At 41.7% G+C, this 21,625-nt stretch overlaps 1 protein-coding gene across 14 annotated transcripts in view; it reads left to right on the top strand.

The window, feature by feature from the left end:
* poln (polymerase (DNA directed) nu) overlaps positions 1-21,625 on the top strand; it is a 39,426-nt gene that overhangs the window by 14,424 nt on the left and 3,377 nt on the right. For 6 of the 14 annotated variants that reach the window (XM_061763393.1, XM_061763397.1, XM_061763398.1 and 3 more), the window contains exons 5-30: positions 58-794; positions 961-1,013; positions 1,344-1,724; positions 3,043-3,197; positions 3,278-3,390; positions 4,041-4,171; positions 4,236-4,295; positions 4,376-4,436; positions 4,504-4,719; positions 4,823-4,887; positions 5,921-6,004; positions 6,099-6,194; positions 6,277-6,333; positions 6,444-6,500; positions 6,583-6,648; positions 9,646-9,694; positions 11,168-11,245; positions 12,017-12,128; positions 13,014-13,096; positions 15,620-15,751; positions 17,409-17,519; positions 17,651-17,729; positions 18,678-18,745; positions 18,822-18,883; positions 19,073-20,503; positions 20,673-20,747. In XM_061763393.1, the coding sequence (XP_061619377.1) occupies positions 58-794; positions 961-1,013; positions 1,344-1,724; positions 3,043-3,197; positions 3,278-3,390; positions 4,041-4,171; positions 4,236-4,295; positions 4,376-4,436; positions 4,504-4,719; positions 4,823-4,887; positions 5,921-6,004; positions 6,099-6,194; positions 6,277-6,333; positions 6,444-6,500; positions 6,583-6,648; positions 9,646-9,694; positions 11,168-11,245; positions 12,017-12,128; positions 13,014-13,096; positions 15,620-15,751; positions 17,409-17,519; positions 17,651-17,729; positions 18,678-18,745; positions 18,822-18,883; positions 19,073-19,147 (3,181 nt within the window). In that variant the 3' untranslated portion in view covers positions 19,148-20,503; positions 20,673-20,747. Of the gene's footprint in view, positions 1-57; positions 795-960; positions 1,014-1,343; positions 1,725-3,042; positions 3,198-3,277; positions 3,391-4,040; positions 4,172-4,235; positions 4,296-4,375; positions 4,437-4,503; positions 4,720-4,822; positions 4,888-5,920; positions 6,005-6,098; positions 6,195-6,276; positions 6,334-6,443; positions 6,501-6,582; positions 6,649-7,781; positions 9,109-9,645; positions 9,701-11,167; positions 11,246-12,016; positions 12,129-13,013; positions 13,097-15,619; positions 15,752-17,408; positions 17,520-17,650; positions 17,730-18,677; positions 18,746-18,821; positions 18,884-19,072; positions 20,504-20,672; positions 20,748-21,625 lie in introns of those variants that run through there. The other 8 variants (XM_061763399.1, XM_061763395.1, XM_061763394.1 and 5 more) reach the window with 7 other exon arrangements.

Raw genomic sequence — 21,625 nt, 5'->3', positions numbered from 1 at the left:
ACATTTCTGTGCGTCAAAAAGTTGGCACTCTTAATTTGTCATTGGCTTGTCTCCCAGCAGTGCAACTGGGCTACAGGTCCTTAGCAATAATCCTTCTCCAAAGGGTGACAGGTGTGATATTGAGCTCAATCAAACCCTCTCCAGTACAGCGATACATTCAGAAGATATGGAGCATGATATAGGATTCGTGTGGCCAGATGAAATCAACCAAGAGCTTTTTGGGAATATGACAGGGCTAAATGACATTTGGAAAGATGAGGAGAAAAAAATCCACTCGCCTGCTGGAACTGACTTTGACAAGTTGATGTATCCACAGAGTGCAAATGTGCTTATGAGAGAGAATGACCCTGTGTGGTGTGGTGAAATTAGTAGTAGACCTCCTCCTAGGGTTGAGGGCTATGATATTTTCACCTTGCCCACCAAGGAGCGCATTGCCAGCATTGTCAATCAGATTACAACTGCTAAAGGGATGCCTTCAGCAGATATGCCGGTTGATTCAGTAAACGTGTGGCCAGATGGAGTCATCAGTGATCTTTTTGAGAGCTTGACATGGACAAATTACAACCGGGAAGATGCTGAGAAAACCCATTCACCTGCAAGAACTGACTTGGAGAAGCGGATGAATCCAGAGAGTGCAAATGAGCATAAGGAGGAGAGCAACCTTGGGTGCAGTTTTGAAATTAGAGATGTCAAACGTAATAATGACTGTTCCAATACAGAAGTCAAGGGCCCCACTGGAGGACCACTGGTAGACTGCACCAATTGGATGGAGACTAAGTTATATACTGATACAGGTGATATACCGATACAGTAACCTCATTTCCGTTCACGTGCACAGTACATTTGCTTGTCAGCAAACACTGTACGCAGTTTGCAGTGACAGAAGATTTCTGTTCACATTACTCCAGCTTGGAAAATTGATGATCAGACTGTAAAGTCCTCTGACCTCCTCTTTTTCAGGGGAGCCGCAGAGAAAACGCCGCCCACCATCAATATCATTGAAAAGAATCCAAGTGAGTGCTATTGGGAATATTGCGGTACTACAGAAACCCTCGGGAAAGTTCTGAGATTCAAAATGGCTGCTCTGTAAAGGATTAGGGTTTTATATCCCTGATGCAAATAGAAATCAATGCAAGATAAGTAATGTAACTCCCTATTGAGCCTTAAAAGTCTCTAAACATACTAGGTACTAGAGCCCAGGTATTAACACTCTGTGCTTCGGCAGTACAGATACTAGCTTGAAAAGACTGTGGTAAAAGTACAAGTACTAATTCAACTCCTTTACATAACTATAAATCAGTAGTGTATTAATGACACAACACTGTGGTTTTCTGTTTATTTAGGGCCAGAATACCTCTTCCTCGAAGCAAATGAGCAAGTTGCTTCGGTCAGAAAAGGCTCCACAAATGAAGCCACACCGTTCCTCTTGGCAGAGCCCCAACCATCCAGCGTTAGCCCCCAAACCACCCGCTCACACTAAAAGGTGTAAACAACAACTGATTATTTCTTGCGCGAGGCAGAAAACCCAACAAAGACAAACCAGCGCCTCCACTTACCAACAAGACCGGCCGTTCCAATTTCTGACATGGAACCCTAAAGTGAAGAGTACTGAGGAACTGATCCCAGAAGAGAAAATGCAGATGCTGGAGAATGTTAGGCGGGCTAAGGCGCTGCTGCTAACCTTGGTATACCAAGATGGTACCACACAGTTACAGTCAGCATTGGTAAGCGGGGTGCATTTATTTGTTGTAAGGCAGTGCGATACAGCCTTTTTTTTCCCACAAAAATCGAATTTACAATTTCAATCAATTTGCTTAGCGAAAAAGCATATGACAATAACATATTTGTTTTCCTCTTCTGGGATTTGCTTTATTTCTCCTGATACCAAACAAACTTTGAAGTTTTGTATCCATTTTTTTCTCCAACATTACCTTCCATCAACTTCCACAAAAATTATATCAATATTCTTTCCCCTGAGATATTGAAAATAAGTGTTTCCTCTCAGGGGAAAAAACACAATACTTAATAAATGAATATTTAAAATGTTCTACAATTTAAGATCATAAAACATTACCATACCCCCAGCTCTTTCACACTCCTTTCTCATGTAGAGGTGTACAAGTATGGAAAGGCGACCTCTGCAAAATATTTTCAGCTTCGAAGCACATACCTCGGGTTAAAGGTTTCCAATAAATCACTGCTTTTGGAACGTATGAATGTGCACTGTGTATTTGGAAATGTTTCGCGTGGTTGATGCATTGATTGCCTCGACCAGGCTATTTTCTTGCCATACGGAAAACAATGTGACAATGATTCCGCTCATGTCTGTTTCCTAGTGGAAATTAAAGTCACTAGTCGCTTTCCGGAAAAATAGTCGCGAGAGGGGTCGGGGTTACTTACTCCGCGGGTATAATAAAGTTTTCTGAATCTGAAGTTGGCCACACTGATTCTGCATTTGCTAACTACAGTATTCTAAAATAATATTCTCAGTTCACTATTCGAAAACTCACCTATTTGTATTTTTCTGTGAAACCTTTCACTCGAAGATGCCACAAGTTGGTGCCAAAGCCCTGTCTTATAAAAGTAGAAATTGGTGTCAAGGAACTATGTTTGACCATTAAGATCTTTGTATGTCGGGGAGAATCAAAATATATCCTGGGTTGTTTGTGGAAAAAGTTACGAGAGTCTTCACTGCCTGAGAATTTTGTCAAACTCAAATCAACTGTGAGCCAATTATTTTTTTAATATGGGCGAAGGCGTCAATTACACAAAGTTTTCTGCCGTTTGCAGCAGAGTCATCCCCTGCAAGTCGTGTGGGTTTACTGTAATGATAAAAATTTGGGAGATGTCCCTTCTTTAAAAAAAGATTAATCACCCAGTCCTAGTTTGTTGTGACTGAAATATGAACCTTCTTAAATGTCTATAATGTTCATCTTGTCTTCATTTAAAAAGGTTTTTAAGTTTTCTTTTGTTCACACAACAAAACAAAAACAAATGAATTCTAAAAAGCATGTTCTTTAGTGTGATCTGTGCCTCTGCTAGGGTGTAGAGAATCAGTCAGTGTGTGGCCTCCGTCTACTTCTCATTAATGATCTGGACAACTGGCTAGCGAGCCACTCGCATAACCAAAACGACCTCCTGCTGTACCATAAACTGGACTGCAGCTCACCAGAGCCCCAACAGCAGATTTTCACCAGGTATGTTTCCGCGTCATCGTCTGTACGTGCAGTAGAGTTCTGTATATTTTGCTTTTTGCTTTTACATTTGTGTGCCACAGAGACCTGGTGCTGCAGGTACTGTCACGAGCTGGTATCACGGTGTGCTACGGAGCCAAGGAATTGCTTTGCACGGCTCTGGAGTTGAACAAACAACATCTCAGCTGGAAACAAGGCATAGCAAACAAACATCTAGATCAAGGGTTCTCAAACTTTTTGGGTCCAGGGATCTCTTACAGAGAATATTTGCTATTCTATTTCATTATGCCATCACTGTATGTTTTTAGTTTAAGAACAAGATTATAGAATGCTATTTTTTAAATTTTTGGGGGGCGGCATACTGGAATGAATTAATGGCATTTCCATTCATTTCAATGTGAAGAGAGGATTTGAGGTATTAGTGTTTTGAGTTACGAGTGTGGTCATGGAAATAATTTAACTCGTACCTCAAGGCACCACTGTACATTCTCAAAAAAAACTTCGGGACTTTATTCTTGTACCAATACAATTTATTTCATGGTACGTCACAATCATTTTAGAGCTTTTAATTGGCCTAAAGCTAATGTAAATAAGTGTAATTATTGAATTTATTTTTTTATATATATATTGGCATTTTAAATGATATGACAATAATTCATTACAAATTTTTTTAGTGCACCCTGAAGCTATGGCTTGTGGACCTTCGAGGGGCCCAGGGACCCCAGTTTGAGACGCACTCATCTAGATCACTTAACACTCACTGGTTCATATCGCTATCAAATCGCACTGGATCGGTAACTTGTGCTTGTGAAGTAACCTGTAGGTTTGCCTTTCTGTCTCCTGTAGTGTCAGGCAGCCTTATCCAGGACCCTCAGGTGTCAGCATGGCTATTGGACCCTGCAGATCCTTGCTTCAGCTACCAGGACCTTCTTCGGAAACACAAATATACATGGCTGTCCAATGGAACACCTGCCAATGTAAGCTTCTTTAAGTGCATAGTGTCAGTGTGACCCACAGAACAACTCCATGCTTTTGTCCCAGGTCTTCTCAGAACTGTATTCCCTCTACTGCCTGAATGAGATGCTTTGTAGTAAATTAAAGGTAAAATGATTTGTTTTCTCTCTCTCTGTCACTCGACTCTCACTCCCATACACTCATACAGTATGTTCATGTGTTTCCAGAGCCAGGGCCTTTGGAGGATCTACTCAGACATTGAGCTGAAAATGATTCCAATTCTAGCAGGTGATTGGTTTATGTCCATTTGGGATTAAAAGACACTACCTCAACATGTATGTAATGTATTCTATAGCAAAAGTCCCCAACCAAGGCACATCCAGTATTAAACATTCGAAAAGTCTCAAGGCACACCACCAAACTAAAGTGCAAAGTGTGGCAAACAGCTCTTGGAGTAATTTTTATAGGCTGACCACTCCTGGGAAGGTTCACCACTGTTCCATGTTTTTTCCATTTGTGGATAATGGCCCTCTCACTAATCACAACGGTTGTGAACAGTACCCGGATGTAGGCAAGTGACAGTATAAATCTATAGGGTTAATTATTGGGCTCTCAAAATTTTCCACACTTGTGAACGTGTCATGCTTGTGTGTCATGCGCTTTTATTGTTTCAGCCATGGAGAGCCAACACATCCAAATGGACAAAGGTGTTTGGCAAAATATGTCAGACCTTCTGACGGTAAGACAAAACAAATAAGTGTTCCAGTATGTCGGTGCTACTTTTCCACAGCTGTGCGACGCAAATACAAGACGGCCGTGATCATTCACCTCATCATGTCCTCTTGTGAGTCCTCACATGGGATGTCACTTTAGAGGGTGTGTGGGTGTATGCGTGTGTGCACGCGTGTGTATATGTGTGTGTTTGTGTGTTTCAGCCAACATGCTGAGTCTGGTGTGTTTGCATGAGCATGTTGTTTGCAGCCAGGCTGCCAAGGTCATCTCTCCTGCTCCAAAGGCTGCTTCTTTGTGTGTGTGTGTGTGTGTGTGTGTGTGTGTGAGTGTGAGTGTGAGTGTGTGTGAGTGTGTGAGAATCCATTACTCAAGGGCTTGTATGTAATATTGATGAGTCAGTCTGACACTAGCTTTGGGCTGAGAAAAAGAACACATTTTAGGTTTGGGGCTCGAGTATGAAATGTCTCCTTTCTTTGTCCCATTCTACCACAAATGCACCAGGGGTTGCGAAGACCGCATTTTTGTATTTTTGTTCCCTCAACTGTACATCTCTGATATTATGCAGTTAGAAAAAAATTGCCACCGGATGAAAATTGGGTGAAATAATTCTCCAGGACCAAAATTCCAAGTTAAAGGGGCCTGCAGTGTTAAAAACAAAATCGACCCCTGGCACCACACTGGTTGACATAGAAGTGGGAGGGCATGTCACAAGTCTGAAGGACCCATATGTGAAATTGAACAAGAAGGCAGACATTTTGGTTCAAAGCAGCAACTTGGGGTTCTAATTCCATGAAAAGAGGGCTTAAAGGTTAGAGAAGAATTAGCCACCCTGACACCAGTTTCACCAATCGTCACCAAATTGGGTAGATGTGTCTATCATAAGAGGATGCACAAAATAGTCGCAAGGACCTATGCATGAAATTTAACAGGTCAGTCGTTTTGGTTTGTCTGTGTTCTACTTCAGTCAGAGCTGCAATGATCTTCTGGCGCATGGTTGTCTTCGTATTGTTCTTTTTATTTTAAACTGCCGCCTCTGTCAGACTAAGATGAACCAGTTGGAGAGCGCCGCCCATGTAGCTGCTGGAGAGTATTTCCTGATCACCAGCTGCAACCAAATCCGAAAAGTCAGTAACTCGATGTGTGCATAGGCGTGGTTTTCCTAGCTCACGGGTCAAATGTTTTTGCCTGTTGTTTTTATCTTCCTTCTCGATTTAATAGGTTCTCTTTGAGAATTTGCGCCTACACGAACGCTTTAACAAGAAGAGGCTTCCCTCGCACATCGCAGCATTGCAGAAAAATGCGTCAAATGAAACAGTACAGCCCAACTTTGCATTTATAAACTAAAACATACAAGTACAATCTTTTTATAAAGACTAATCCTCTATCTTTGTTGCAGTTGCAGATGTACAGGGACCTGCATCCTTTACCAAACATTATTTTAGAGTACAGACAGGTACAGTATACAACGGTTGGGTGTCACCAGCCTACTCTTAAAAGTCTGAGGATAAACGGCACTCAGAGCCAAGTACCGTAAGTCTCTAAAGTCTGCATTGTTTCCTTCAGGTTCAAAAGACCAAGGACAAATTTGTCGACTGGGCCTATGTGTGCATGAAGGATGAGGTGAGCCGGTTTGATGTGACGTGGAGCATCCAGAGTGCAAATAAAGCGAAACCCTCCCTTTTCACTCTTGAAAACTCCTTAGGGCTACATGTCCCCGAACTGGTCGCAGACACGTGCGGTGATGGGCAGAATCTCCTCAAATAACCCAGTAAGTTCTTTGAAAGTGAGGTGAAATTCCAGCATCCGACAACAGTCCTCCCTCCATCGGTGGGGTGATGTTCCAGACCACCCCCGCAATAAGTGAAATCCACTGTATAGAAATACCCTATATTTAAATACACCCTCAGCATGTTTTTATAGCATTTACAGAACTTAATTTTTTAAGGTCTTTAAACACACTTTTAAAACAATACAAACACATTTAAACAAATGTTATGTCTTAAATGAGAGCAAGAGCATTCGATAACACACACATAATGTACAAATAGTATAAAAAATACAAAAATAACTAATAAGTACTTACAAAAAAGATCCACGATATGGCGGGATTGTAAAGCGTGAACCGCGATACAGCAGGGATTACTGGATTACAATACAGTGTTGTGTTGACCCTCAATATCGGGGTTCGTCTGCCGCAGCTCCACAATATTCTGTGACCGGGAAAAATGGATGCAACTTCATCTAGCATCTCTTTTATGCCTACACATAACAACATGTTTGAGTCCCGAAAATATATCTGGTTGAAGCCCCTAGCTGGAATACTGTATATCCCAACAGGTCGTCTTTTCCACTCTGCAATAACGAGTCGCTCAAAAGTAACTATGCCAGCATAACGCGTCGGTCCACAAAAAGACTGTCATGTCTGATTGCTTAAAAAAATAAATACAAATTAAATCTCCCTTCTCTATATTAATTTTTTTTATTTGTGTGATATGCATGCACTCATGGCCAACAACGAGGCGCTCTTCAGCAGCCATGCCAGCGGACTGTCCGAAGGGAACATGCATTTTCAGGGTGTAGGCATAGCTAGCTAGCTAGCTAGCTGCACATCCCAATTGCGCCATATAACTGATGATGTGAACTAAGGCGTTCAAGTTCTCATATAGGTGTTACAACTACTGCTGATGCCGAAGTGTGTCATCGGACACCATTTTCGCCATGCCAAAACTGAACTGAAGTGGTAAAAACAGTTTAACCTCTAGTTATACTGTACCTCCACAATTGAGTACTACATAATTATCTGTCTTTGCCCATTTTCAGCAATTATCTTCAAACTTATATAATGTCTTTATCTATTCACTTTACAAGGCCTTTAAAGCCTTTTTCATTTTTTTTCTGCAGAGGAAAGATTCCCTACCTCCACCCTTCCCTGCCTGATCTGTTTTGAGATGTCCTGGAAGTCAAAGTGTAACTGCTGCTGTCCTGAGTCATAGTGCCCACTACCACCCACCCAACTCCATTTTTTATTGCTAGGTCAGCACCAATCTTACTGCCAATGCGGAGCAGATGGAGCTTTAGTGTGTGCGATCGCAACGTGAATCAAATACAAATGTGTTTTTGTTTTGTTTTTTTAATGAGAGTATGTTCTATGATGAGTCATTTAATTGGTGAAGGGACTAAATTGCCCCACACTGCCCTCCAGAAGTACTTCAGGTCCATCTGTTTAACAAGATCCTGAAGCTAGTCAATCAACTATTTACTTTCCCTGATTGTCCCTGTTATCCCCCACTTACTGATTTGTGCTGTTGTCACTGTTGCACATTTGCATTGTTGTGTGTTCACACCCTGCCTCTGCAGTTCTTTCTCACGACCCTAGCCTCTGTCACTCCCTCCCCTTTCTCTACTGAATAATACATAACGTGTGGAAGCAGAGTATTCCCCCCCCTCAACCCCTCTTCTCCAGATGATTGTCTGGTTGAAGCGAGCGCAATTACTGTAGGTGTATTCGTTTCTGGAGCCCAGCATCCTCAATGTACTCACACACACTTCTTCTGCGAGTGTTTGTCAAGATGGATGCAGGGAGATTATTGGTGATTGAAATGGAACTGCTGAGTCTCCCGCTATACTTCACAGAGCATCCAGTGTGACTGACTGTATCACTTTCTTGTTTAGCTTGTATTGCTGGAAAATAGCTGCCCATTTAATTATGTGTATGTGCAGCATTTTTCTCAGATTTCTCAGATCGCCATTGCTGCTATTTAAAGATGCGTCAAAAAGTCTCAAATACACAATAGCCCTTGTCGTGTGTAATCTTACACCCCTGCTTGTGGAGTTTCAAAGATGTCATGTAATTAGAATGAATAGCACAAGATGTCCTAGACATTTGAAATATGAATATCTTACCGCATGTCGTAGGCAAACTGAATTTATCCGCTTCATTTTGAAAAAGTGAAAGATTTATACAGTATGTGAAAATTTTGACAACATATTCGAATGGATATATATTTTGTAACCGATTTCACAAACCTTCGCCAATGTTCCATATGCACACTGCCTGTGACATGACATGCATCAAGTCTGAGCTCTGAGTTTTTGGGAATTGGAGGTATTGGTGTGTCCAAAGTGCAGCCATTTCCCAATCCTTACTGAAAATAGGCACGTTTTAACATCTCTTTCAAATACATAATACATATTTTATTTAAGGGAAAATAAAGAGATTTTGATATACCTTATTTGAATCTAATTACACACCACCAAACAAAAATGTCACAAAAATTGTATACAGTGAAACCCTGCTATTCGTGCTTCACTATTTGTAAATTTGCTCTAAGATGCCACAAGATGGCACCACAGTGCTGAAAGTAGTAATTATCAATCTCTCCTGAGAAACAAGCATCTTACATTTTGGGGTGGTTGTAGAGTCTTTGCCACATGTGCATGTACAAGGTAAATATTTTTCAGAATTCAATAAATTGTAAGCCATTTATTTTGAAGGGTAATGTAAGACGAATTTTCTCAGTTTACACACAAATTTTACATCCTATTGAGTTATGGGGTTTAGTTAGTTTCTTAATGTGTGAGGACCTTGACTCTAAGACCTCTATGTGTAAAATTCTTCAAGGTACTGTCTGTGGTGATTTGGCGCGATATAAATAAAATTTACTTGACTTAAAATAACAGTGTCAACTCAATCAGAGGACTATTACAGATGAATCTAATGTATCTGCTTTTGTTCCATACTTACCGTTTGTTTCCCCCAAACTAGAACTTTGCGGCTATCCCAAGAAAGCTGATTCATAAGCGACACGTCACAGGTAAGGTGCACACCAGAAGTGCACAATGTATGGCACGGGGCCACATACAGCCCACTCTTTTTTTTTTTTTTTTTTTTAAATTCAGCCTCACCATGTGTTACATTATCAATAGCTCTGTAATATTTGTTTAATTAATTTAGCATTTTCCCAATAACATTGGTGAATTAAAATTTCAATGCAGTTTCTTCTTTTTCACGTTAGCTCATTAAATAATTGGTTAATTGATGTACAAGTATTGTGAATAATAGACAAATTTAAATATGTATTTTATTACATAATAGGTTAATTAATTACAACTAAATGAATTATGGATGCATTAGCATGCATCGACCACAAACATTTTCCCATCCCTGGCGCACTCACTCTATCTTAAAATCTGCTCTTGTTTTATTGGTTATGAAGATGAATGACGGTGTACATTTATTTTCCATATATATGTGGCAAACACTTAATTGACCAGTTTGTGGCGCAAGAAAGCATTCAAACTGTTTGCTCTGTCTGGCACCATGGCCAGATCACATTGACACACAGGGCCACACTTAGCTCTTTTTCTCTGTGTGTGTCTGTCTATAGTGATTCCTAGGTGCAAACATCAGCACCTCTGCTCTCCACCGAAAGCTGCTTGTCATCAAATCTTCCTTTTTGCTTTCCCCCCTTTGTCCTCCGATCCCGCTTTTCTCTCCATCAGCACCCCGGCATTCTCACGTCCAACTTCTTCCGCTGTCAGTACACCGTGATGTTGTTTCCTTGTCATGTTGATGTAGCATCATCAGCACCGAGGCCAACATAGGTTATAGAAACTGTCCACATTGCGGGTGTTTAAATGCAGAGGTGGTAAAACTACTTACACTCTGTACTTAAGTAGAAGGACAGCTACGTATGTAAAAAAGACTGATGAAAGTACTGAATCAGCTCCTTTACTTAAAGTTAAATTAAATACTCTGAAATGTACTTTGGTTCAAAAGTTAAAATGATTTTCTTTCTCGCAATTATATATAATTAACCATCTTGTTAACTTGGCACAATGGAAAAAAAAACTTCTCTGCATACACCTATTTTACTAACTTGTATAGCAGAGAAGGAAAAATATTTAAAAATATCCCTGATCTGGATGTGTTTTGTCATCATCATTAATGTACCCTGGTTTACGTTCCTTCATGTCACTGATGTTCCTGTTTATTTATTTATTATTATTTTTTTCCAATTAAGCTCTCAACCGTGGTGTACTTTACCTCTCTCTGTTTACGTCTTTTTTACATTGTCGGAGGTTTAAAAAAGTAAAGAGCCTATATTGTTAAAAGTACAGATAGCTGTTTTCTAATGTAAGTCGTAAAACCGAAATCGCCTGAAAAAAGAAATACTCAAGTAAAGTACAGATACCTGAATAATTTACTTGTATAAAATAACAAAGTATTTGCACTTTCTTTCTTCCCACCACTGTGTGAATGTCATTTTTGACTTTATTCTCCACAGGCGAGGAGCCAGAGGTGATCAGTGTTAATCCTCGGGCCATGTACATCCCTGCAAAAGGCTGTACCTTTGTCGCAGCAGGTAAAGCATTAAACACTCACATCCACTCAAGCCACAGTATTAGATACAGCGTCGAGGGTGACAGTGTATGACGCACTTACATAAGCAGAGAGATGAAGCCGGAATGAGCAGGAAGACACGTGGCGTACGCAGCTTCACAACCCAAACAAGCATACTTGCACATTGTAGAGTCAGCGACCAGGTTGCCATGGAAACAAGCGCTTCAGGGAAGCCCTCACTTGGCCATCCTTTTCATACCCTTCCCAAACTATCCACTTGCCAGTGTCCTGAGGAAAGGTTCAACTCAGAGGCATGTCAAAAGACAGTTTGTGTGTTATGGAATGTTATGCATTCTAACGGCAAAGACCCACTACGAGGGTCCCTAAATTTACATTGCTTTGTTCAGGCAGAATTGACGATGATGTGTTTATTTATGATTGTAATCATACTTTTGACAAATGAATGGCCTTTTTAGAGGCCTCAAAATGCCTGAAAACTCAAAAGCATGTATGTATTTCAGGCCCATTTTGGTTTGAAGAAGCCATTTGAGGACCCAATTCAAAAGGATCTTGGAAAGTTAGGAAAAAAAATCTGTTCAATGAGCCTGGAGGATATTCGAGGAGACTCATAAAACATGAATGGGATGATATCTTTAGAAAGTCCCTGTCTCATCTCAAAATGACTGTTGTTTTGCCTTTCGTCTCCACATAGTCTACCGTTTGGATGCGGCACACTAACATTGTGGGCTGACCTTTAGATTATATTGTGGATTAATATGGGTGATCTTTTCAGACTTTTGCGAACTGGAGCTGCGACTCCTGGCTCACTTCTCCTGTGACCCCAAACTGCTCCACCTTCTTACTGACCCCGGGGCTGACATCTTTGCCATTTTAACCTCTGAATGGTGGGTCTAACACACATTTAAAGGCTTCTCACACAAAGTGTATTTCTACCTTCATTTAGAAACTGATTATACAGCCTACTCCTCACATTTTCTTAAATTTCTCATCTGTATGTGGGATAAATCGGTGCTGAAGTGATGTGCAACAGCCAATAAAATTTGGCTCCACTCAGATGCAAACTGTTTCTTTGTAATTTAGCAGGATTATGAGCAATCTATTAAAATAATTTTTAACTATGATAGGCTCTTGTGTTATTGCACATCCAGAAGAAGTAAGGTCCTTTATCCTAAGAGCCTCATGGGAAGGTTTAAAGGTTACATTACTTGTTATCAAACTTTACAAAACATTTAGAACTGAACTTTGGGAATATTTTCAAGGCCTTTTAATTTATTAAACTAGTTATCCATCATAAAAATGATATGTGAATATACAGGGGTCCACTGTATACAAATTCAGTCTAAAGGTAAAGCACTGGTGTAATGTTCATGTACGGCAACAGATAAACGACTGTTTGTGAGACAAAACTCGAGGAAATGTACCCTGACATTGAAACACTGATGAACGATGGCAGCGCCTTGTCAGTCCTCCAGACACACCACTTTGGGGTGGTGTCATCCCACCCCGTCGGATGCTTCCACGCATCACAACTCATTACTATCTCTGTCCCTTCCTAACTCTGTCCCGATGCCTTTCCATATTCTAGGTCCCAATCTACTTTCCTTAGACATGGTAGCTAGGCACATGAACAACGTTCAAACATAATTTCAGTCGCATTATTATTTGATATCTGATGTGATCTTATTAGCCCGCGACCCTCGTGAGGAGAAGCGGCTCAGAAAATGGATGGATGGATGGATCTTATTAATATTCAGCTGTCTGTTATTCAGGAAATGGAAACACACGCTTGAGGTGCCATCAGAGGAAAGAGAACAAGCCAAGCGCATCGTGTCCTCCATTTTGTATGGGCAAGGTTAGTACAAACAACATCCTGGAGCCTATTCCAGCTGACTTTTGGGCAAACGTGGGCTACACCCCAAACTGGTGGCCAGCCAATTGCAGGGCACATATCATCACTGTCAGGCAGAAACCTCCCATGTCCAAATTTGCTGAATTTCATATTTATTCACAAATCCATGGGGATCTGTTAGTTTTACAAATTATTGACCAATCTAGAGTGTTGAAAATGAGTTGCTCTTTTTGACGATGCAATATTACTGTCTCAACAAACATGCCTTTTTTGGGGGAGTTTACTGAAAAGTGATGGTTTTGGAGATGCCAGGATTGTGCCCGACACCAGCGATATAAAGAACAAAAAACAAAAAAAAACATTCACACCAATGGTCAAATGAGGTTCTTGAGTTAACCTCACATGCATCTTTTGGATTGTGGGAGATAACCCACACTTAGCAAGGGAGAAAACAGGCAAACTCCACAAAGAACTGCCCGAGCCGAGGTTCGACTTCAGACAGATTCGCGAAACGCTACTCACCGTGCTGTCATGTTAGCACAAACTCATGTCATCAAAATGAAAATTGAAAAAGCAAATATTGCACTTCCTGCATGTTGCACAAATATGTGTTTCTTTCATGTTATGCTCTAAACAAGATGGCAGGTGGAGAGGATAAAAATAGAGTGCAAGATGAACATATGATGGACCCTCGTGAGCTGCACAGAAGCTGGTGTGTGTGTGTGCGTGTGTGTCACCGGTGACCCATTTATGGTCCTCACACATGTGCTTTGTCTCGTGAGTGCACATGGACTCGTTTATGACATCTCTGTGACATGTAACAACCACATTGATGTTTGCGCTACAAATCTGTCCACTCAAACACAAGTTCTTTATGTTTCGCAAGGAATTTTGATGCAAATTACTTCAAGGAAGGTTCAAAAATAAAATGTTTGCTTGTGTTTTTCATCCGCCCGTCCATGTTTACATGTGCATTTGTGCTTCCACCTGAATGATGGAGGAAAAACTAAGCTTTAATGGCAATCTGCCGCCACTCTTCATCAGGTTTTACTACTATTTAAGATACCAGATTTACAGCTTTTTTCCATAGGAGGGCCCCGTAATGGCCGCAGGAAGTGACATCCGTTCCAGTAAGCATATTATTGAGTTCTCCATGTGACAGTGCACAGCCTTATCTAATTTTTAATACATTTGCAAACAGAAAAAAAAATGAAACACATTTTCCATGTTCTTATTATGGGCTGTAGAGTTTTGAAAACTTGTATTTATTCAATTTTTAAATAAGGCTGTAACATAACAAAATGTGGGAAAAGTGAGCACTGTGAATACTTTCCAGATGCACTGTGTTCTGAAGCATCCAAGCTTCAGTACATGTAAGGAGGCCTGTGGTCAATTAATTAGCTCCAGAAGGGCTGATGCTCTTCAAGCAAACAATGGTGTGTGCATTGTGGTAGTTGGACATCATACGGCCACTCACCAGAACTCAAAATACCCTAACAGCGGTACCCAACATGACGAGTGTGTTAATGAGCAACATAAAAATGTTGGTTCTGGTGTGTCGGAGGGTGCGAGCTTGATCACAGAGTGGGATTTGTAAAGCACATATAGGAAAATTTATATGCTGAAGGACTGCGACAGAAGAAGGACGAGGGCGAATGAAGAGAAAAGGGGTTGTGAGAGGGGAGAATGAAAAGATAAACTGAGGGGGCTCCTTATGATCAGCATAGACAGACAGCTCCTGGTGGAGGGGTGTGTTGCCGTGGAGATGGAATACTAAGATGAAGCATTCTCTGCAGGACAATAATCAGGCCAGGGAGGAGGGGCATAGCTGTTCTATAGACACACACACACGCACAGAGGCACAACTACAGCAGTGGTGCCTTGAGATACGAGTGACTCGACTCGAGAGTTTTTCGAGACATAGGCCTCATTTGGAATCATTTTTTTGCTTTGACTTGACTGTCAAACTAAACAAAACAAAGCGAATTATACATTGTGAATTTAAAACAACCACAAACTCCTTATGAAAGTCCGCTTATCTTAATACTAACAAACAATGCAAAACGCCTTTGACATGCTAACGTTAGCATCACGAGACGCGGTTTTAGAAGCAAAGGATAGTTGAGCATAAACGGGGGAGCAACGCATGTAGACAGATAATATAACAATACTCACAGGCATATATTCTATGTCCTTTATGAAAAACAACGAATATTACAGTGTCTTACTGAGTCACAGTAGTAGTTGAAGTACTTTTCTCTTTTATTTGTGTCTGCATGACTGTATTATACTGCCTCCCGCTGGCCAAGTTGGGCACACCAGAAGGAGCAGCACAATGAATTGGATCAAATCATGATGTGCAAATGGTTTCATTCTTTACATTCTATTTAATTATTGTATTACTATTTTTATTATTTTATTGTTTTTGTAAAGTACATTATCATTTTCCCAAAACATTTCCTCACATAGTTGGAAGCACAGCATTATCCGAAACATAGTGCTCAGACTGTATGTGCCCCTCTCCAGGCCGTGATGGCCTAACCTGCATCATGGGGGTGAGCGCGCTGCAGGCCCGCCAATTTGCAGACAACTTCTTCCTGACATACCAAAGAGTGAAAGCCTTCACACAGACGATAATCCAGCAGTGCCGCAGACAAGGTATGTTTGGTGTTTCCCCCAAGATTGATCTTACTTAGGACCGTGGTTTGGACCGAAACTTTGCAATGATCTTGGCTGAGGAAGGGATGCACACTCATTGGCAGGAGAAAGATAAACTGCAGCAAGTCAATACTGTTTACTACATATTGGACCTGAACTGTCAACACAGCACACCTGAGAGTTGTACACACAACTCGACTCACAAAATACTGTTAACAGTGTGTCAACAATCTTTCATTTTATTTAAATATTGAATAGAAGGGGGAAGCATTTTGTTGGGGCGGTTATCACGTCTGCCTCACAGTTGAGAGGTCCCGGATTCAAATTTTGGCTCACGCCTACCTGTCTTGAGCTTGTTAAGGTTTTATCTGGATACTCCAGCTTCTTCCAACATTCCAAATATATGCTTCTTTGGTTAGGTGGAGACCCTAAACAGTCCATAGGTGTGAATTTGAGCGTGATGGAAATGGATGGATGGTTAGTGAGTGTGATGGAAAATGGATGGAAGGATTTTTTTTTCTTCTTCATTTGACTGGTGACCAGTCCAGGGTGTACCCCACCTCTCACAAGTTGGCTGGAAAAGGATCCAGTTTACACACGAAATGCTGTTAAGTCCGCACGTAGCAGAAGAAGCGAGTGTGTTTGGATTTACTAGGAGTTTTATCTCCACTGTGTGTAACTCAGGGAGATTCTAGAAATCCCTTATGTTCACACGCATGCACATCCATACATAACATATAGGATGGTACAGTGTCAGCAAGCACATTCCAGCGTTACTCACAGCCACGCCAGTGCACACATGGAAGCATCATTTGCGGCCTCAAAGTGCGCCGCCCGTCAATGCCACTGGGGCCCGGTACAAAGGTCATGACCTTGGCGAAAAGCCCCATGAACGTGGTCACGGGTCAGTGGAGGTGTTTTGTATTTGCCGGTATCTGCTGTGAGTTCACTTCCTATGTATTTGGCTGTGAGAGTGTGTGTGTGTGTGTGTGTGTGTGTGTGCGCGTGCGCGTGTATGTGTGCGTGCATGCGTGGGTGCGTGCGTGCGTGCGCGCGCATTAATGGGAAGAGGGCCATTCAGGTTCCATGCCCCGGTTGACTTTCCTCACAGTAAGGGATACTAAGGGGATTTAGTTGTAAAGCCGTGCCCATTGTCCAGCTATTGGAATGTACTGGTCTGCTGTGTGTGAGTGTGTGTGTGTGTGTGTGTGTACAAATTGACGCATACCTGCATGTGATCATGGGTTTGTGTGTTATCTGTGTAGCACTTCACATTCTCTGGAACCAAAGTACACATATATTACACTGAATTATAGATGCTAGTTGTACTTTTCTGACACTTTTCTACTACATTCATCCATTTTCTATACACCTGGTGCTTTTTAAGTTTGCGTGTGAGCTGGAACCTATCCCAGTTGACTTTGGGCAGGGGGCAGGGTACACCCTGGACTGGTTGCCAGTCAATCACAAGGCGCATATAGACAAACATCAATCCAGCCATTTTCTATCGCACTTGTTCTCATTAGGGTCGCCATTGAGCAGGACCCTGTTCAAGCTGAATTAACAAGATTTCAGACAATGGCAGTTCAGAAAATGTTCCCTTTACTTGACAGCGAAAACAATAAAAACAGCTTACCAAGAGTTACATTTTCTTCAGGTTTTGTGTGTTCCCTGGTGGGCCGCCAGCGACCCCTGCAAAATATTAACTCTGACAACGCAACTCTTCGCTTGCGATCAGAGAAGCAGGCTGTTGGCTTTGTCCTTCAAGGTAGGCAACATGCTTATTATTCATCGTCGTCGTGTTCCACTTCCACAGAAGAAAACCAAACGTGCAACTGAATGTTTGTAAATGAAGGCTTTTTAAAGAACTGCATTTGTTGTTTTTGTACTTCTGTGCAGGTTCAGCTGCTGACCTCTGTAAGATTGCCATGATCCAAATCTCCGAGATAGTCTCCACCTCCCATACGCTCTCAGCCAGGTACGACTACTCTATTTGTCGCGGGGATCAAGAGACCATGTAAAAAAACTTTTTTATAGCTTTAGCCTGCGCAAAAACGTTAAACACATGTAATCTTATTAAAACACAAACTTATTAAAACACACTTATTGAAGTATTCATAAGCGCCTGTTATCACTCTCTCGCTCCCACAATTCTCCACCTAAGAGCCACAAAGCATGCTTGCTTCAAGCTGTTTATTTGTCACTTGTTGTCACAGTTGAAATGTAAAACTGACACATCAGACATAAGAGAATTAAACATTATATAGTTAAACAATACAATGCTCAACCAAATCATTTCATCTAACGAATGTCTGCCAGCTTTATGCTAACATAGACAGCTAACAGACAATAACAATGATGTAACAGTAACTATAAACTCTTTTGTTTATATATATTTTTAACCTGTTCTGTTCAGCTGCTTGGTCATGCTGACTGGTGGCTCCGTGTGCCGTTTTACGCTGGATCTGTTTTTTTTTCTTTGCACCTGGGGAATTTGAAATACTCTGTGGTTGTTTGGATTGCATTTCTTGGACATGCAGTCGGACAGAATAAGGTTTGTGAGAGGAGGGACAGCATAAAAAGTGCAAAAGCAAAAAACTGAGAACAATAGCAGTTATGAACCTTCAAACAACTGCTACTTTAACATGCCGAGCAGCAACACATCCTGTTCAAACACAGCGTACAACAATACTCAAATGCATATATTCTCTCTGCTTTATTAAAACAGCAAAATGTGGTACTGTATTATACTGAAGGGGTGCCCCTTTCTTCCTGCTGAAGGCAGTTCAGCTGTGCTTAGTCGTCGCAGTATAGCAGGGGAACACCCAAGCCACGAAATGTGTTCACAAAAGCCAAAATGTACTTCTGATATAGCAGGAGGCTTAATATTGTGTCAAAAGTGTCAAATGACATTCTTGTGTTGTAGGCTAATCGCTCAGTTCAAGGATGAGCTCCTTTTTGAAGTGGAGGACGCACAGGTGGAAGAGTTTGCAGGTGACTACCTCTGATTTCTTAATAATTGCATTTGCATTTTACAAGGGGTCAAACAGAAACATTTGTTTGTGCGCAGCTCTGGTGAAGCGCACCATGGAGTCTTTAAGCCACATCAACCATGTCGGAGTCCATCTTAATGTGAGTGCATGCAATAGTGGAGCAGCATACTGTTTGGCAAGTGTTCATGGTTTTTCCTGGCTCAAATTGAGGCAGATGTGGTACAATTCAGCCAAAAATTAGGCAGTGGGGGCCGCCTCCAAATTGTATACGCAGAAAAATCCCTGGTATTCATTTTGCACATTCAGTGTGTGTTTGTGTGTTTTGCAGGTCCGCCTGAAGGTGGCAGTCTCCCGTGGCAAGTCCTGGGGTTCCATGTCTGCGCTTCCCATCCCACCAGCTTAGCGCATTTTTCGTATCGCACTTTCTCTTCGTTCTTATATTTGAGTGCGGGTGTCTTCATCACTCGGTTCTTCATGTCACGCCTCATTTGTCCAGCATCCACATCGCCATGGAAACCCGGCAGCTGCTCCCGGCGCTCGCTTTTACTCCATCCGTATCCGGGGGCAACGGCAGGAGCCGCAGACTGGATTGCACCAGTTCTTCCTCTCCCTTTCTCTCTTTCGCTCTTGCTTTCGTTCACGTTACACATTTAAATGAGTGTTATTTATACTTTAATATATTTGGTTCAGCTCAGTTCAGCTGTGCTTAATTCTAAAATTCTCTCCTTTCTCCCTCTCTCATGTTTCCATTAAACGTTTCACTGATTGCTATTTAAACATATTTATATAACTTAACATATTTGTTAATACAGTTCAAGATAATGTTCTGCACCTTAGTGATCTGTTGGATAAACCATGCATGTTCTCAAATATACTGTATTCAATGAATTCGACCTCAAGCCCCAACCCCCCCCCCCACCAGCTACCACAACACTCATTTGGCTCAAACCCCTTTTGTCTTGATTCGAGCCCCTCGCACAAACGCACGCATTCCACAAATACTCGTACACATTTTGCAAGCACACACACATGCACTCTGTATCCACCACCAGGCCACTGTGAATGCACTCGTACAGACTTCCAGGCACAGTGACCGAATTCCCTTGTCTCGGGCAACCATGCTCTCTTTTTATATTGAGTATCTACGTATGTGATTGGTCCAAGTCTACACAACTCTGTTCAAATGCCAGGTTTTTGTGATTAAAAAATGTGACCAAGATATAACTATCATTCATATGCAGTGTCACTGCATTCAACAATTCTGGACAGCAGCAACAACCCAAACAACAGGACCGAGGAGGGACAAATGTTTGAAGAAACGAGACGTTCGCGCCTAAATGTTGTCATTTTATCAAGACGGCAATTTAAGATGTCACATCATAGATTTGTGTCACAAATCAATCGTCTCTGTCTGAGTTATTTTTATCACGTCTACTATATGTTTCAAGTGGAATTAAATTAAACTGGCATTTGAACAGGGGTGTGTACACTTTTTATATCCACTGCATCCCCCTGTGTTCACCCCAATGTGGCTACAAATTGTACAACTACTTTTTCCATCAAGGCTCTATCTGAGCGGAGCTTGCACTGGACAGTGTTATGGAAATCTGGTCCTCTATACTCTCATTGTTCTGTTGGTTTAAGAGTGGACCCCCCGCCCCCCCTCCTCCTCCCCTGCGGAGGGGAGCGTGAGACCGGCATATGCACATTCTCGAGGGCTCGCTACATTTTTGGAGAAGTGGTGTCCAAAGTCAGACAGGTAGAACAAACACACTTGCAAAACCATTCTCCAGGATGACTGACATTACAGTATAATGCGTCCTAATTAATTACTTGACCTCATTTGAATACAAATTCTGAACAGGATGGATGGAAATGAAGTTAACGACTTGACTTTTGCTCTCTTTTATACCGACCTACTATGTCAGCAGTAAGAATGGTCCAGTTGGCATGGGCAACAGTAAGAGCTTCCCCGCCATGCTGCCATGGCAACTGTAAAACGTGTGAGTACTTAGATATAATTGTGTGATGAATGCAGATTTTCAAATGAAAAAACTTTAACCCCGGTGTAAACGTGTTCAAGCTTAAAGCATGTTTTAATTGATACAATATATGTACACCCACATTCATCATGATGCATGGAATCCCACCTTTACACCTGTACAGCATTCCAGTTGAAAATATATTTAAAAAAGAAAACAAAACTGGTTCATTATCACAGCTAGTATTCTCAGTGTGGTGATACAGCATGAGGGACAGACAGGGAACTAAAGCAACTCAACCAAAAAATACAAATAAAAAACAGCTATTACTCCAGCCACTGAGGTTGAGGCAGACCAGCTCTTGAACTCTCACCACTGCTATTCCCAAGTAACTGTGCTTTGGATTGTATTCCCAATGCATCCCCTTTTATAAGCTCTACGAGTCAGCGGGCCTCAGGTGCTATTTATTCATTGCCTCTAGTGATGACGGGCCCCTTTTCTCAAATTCCACACCCCCTCAACTGCTCCCCCCTAACCCCCATTTACAAAGTTCCCTCAGTCCCATCCCCCAAAGCCCACGCGTCCCACCATCTATCAGCTAGTCCCTCCTTCCACTCCTCTATCGCAGCCATCTGGATGACCCGCCTGGCTCCGAACAGCGTGGCTGCATAGCAGTTCCCCGCAGCGCTGCGTGCGGGGCTGTTTCCCAGCAACATAAAGCAGTCATGACAGGGCATCTCACTGATGGTAAAACTGAGGTGGAACAGTGCTTTTTGACTGTGCTGAGCTCACCTTTGACATCTCTGGAATTCAAGCAGACAGGCAGGAAAAGGAAGGCTGGGTTTGAACCTCTCACTACTACCATCATTACTGAAGAATCGGTGCCCTAGATATCTTTA

Source organism: Phyllopteryx taeniolatus, chromosome 23, assembly GCF_024500385.1.
Source record: "Phyllopteryx taeniolatus isolate TA_2022b chromosome 23, UOR_Ptae_1.2, whole genome shotgun sequence".
NCBI lineage: Eukaryota > Metazoa > Chordata > Actinopteri > Syngnathiformes > Syngnathidae > Phyllopteryx > Phyllopteryx taeniolatus.
Note: the sequence above shows the minus strand (reverse complement) of the source record. Positions and strands in the feature narration are given on the sequence as shown.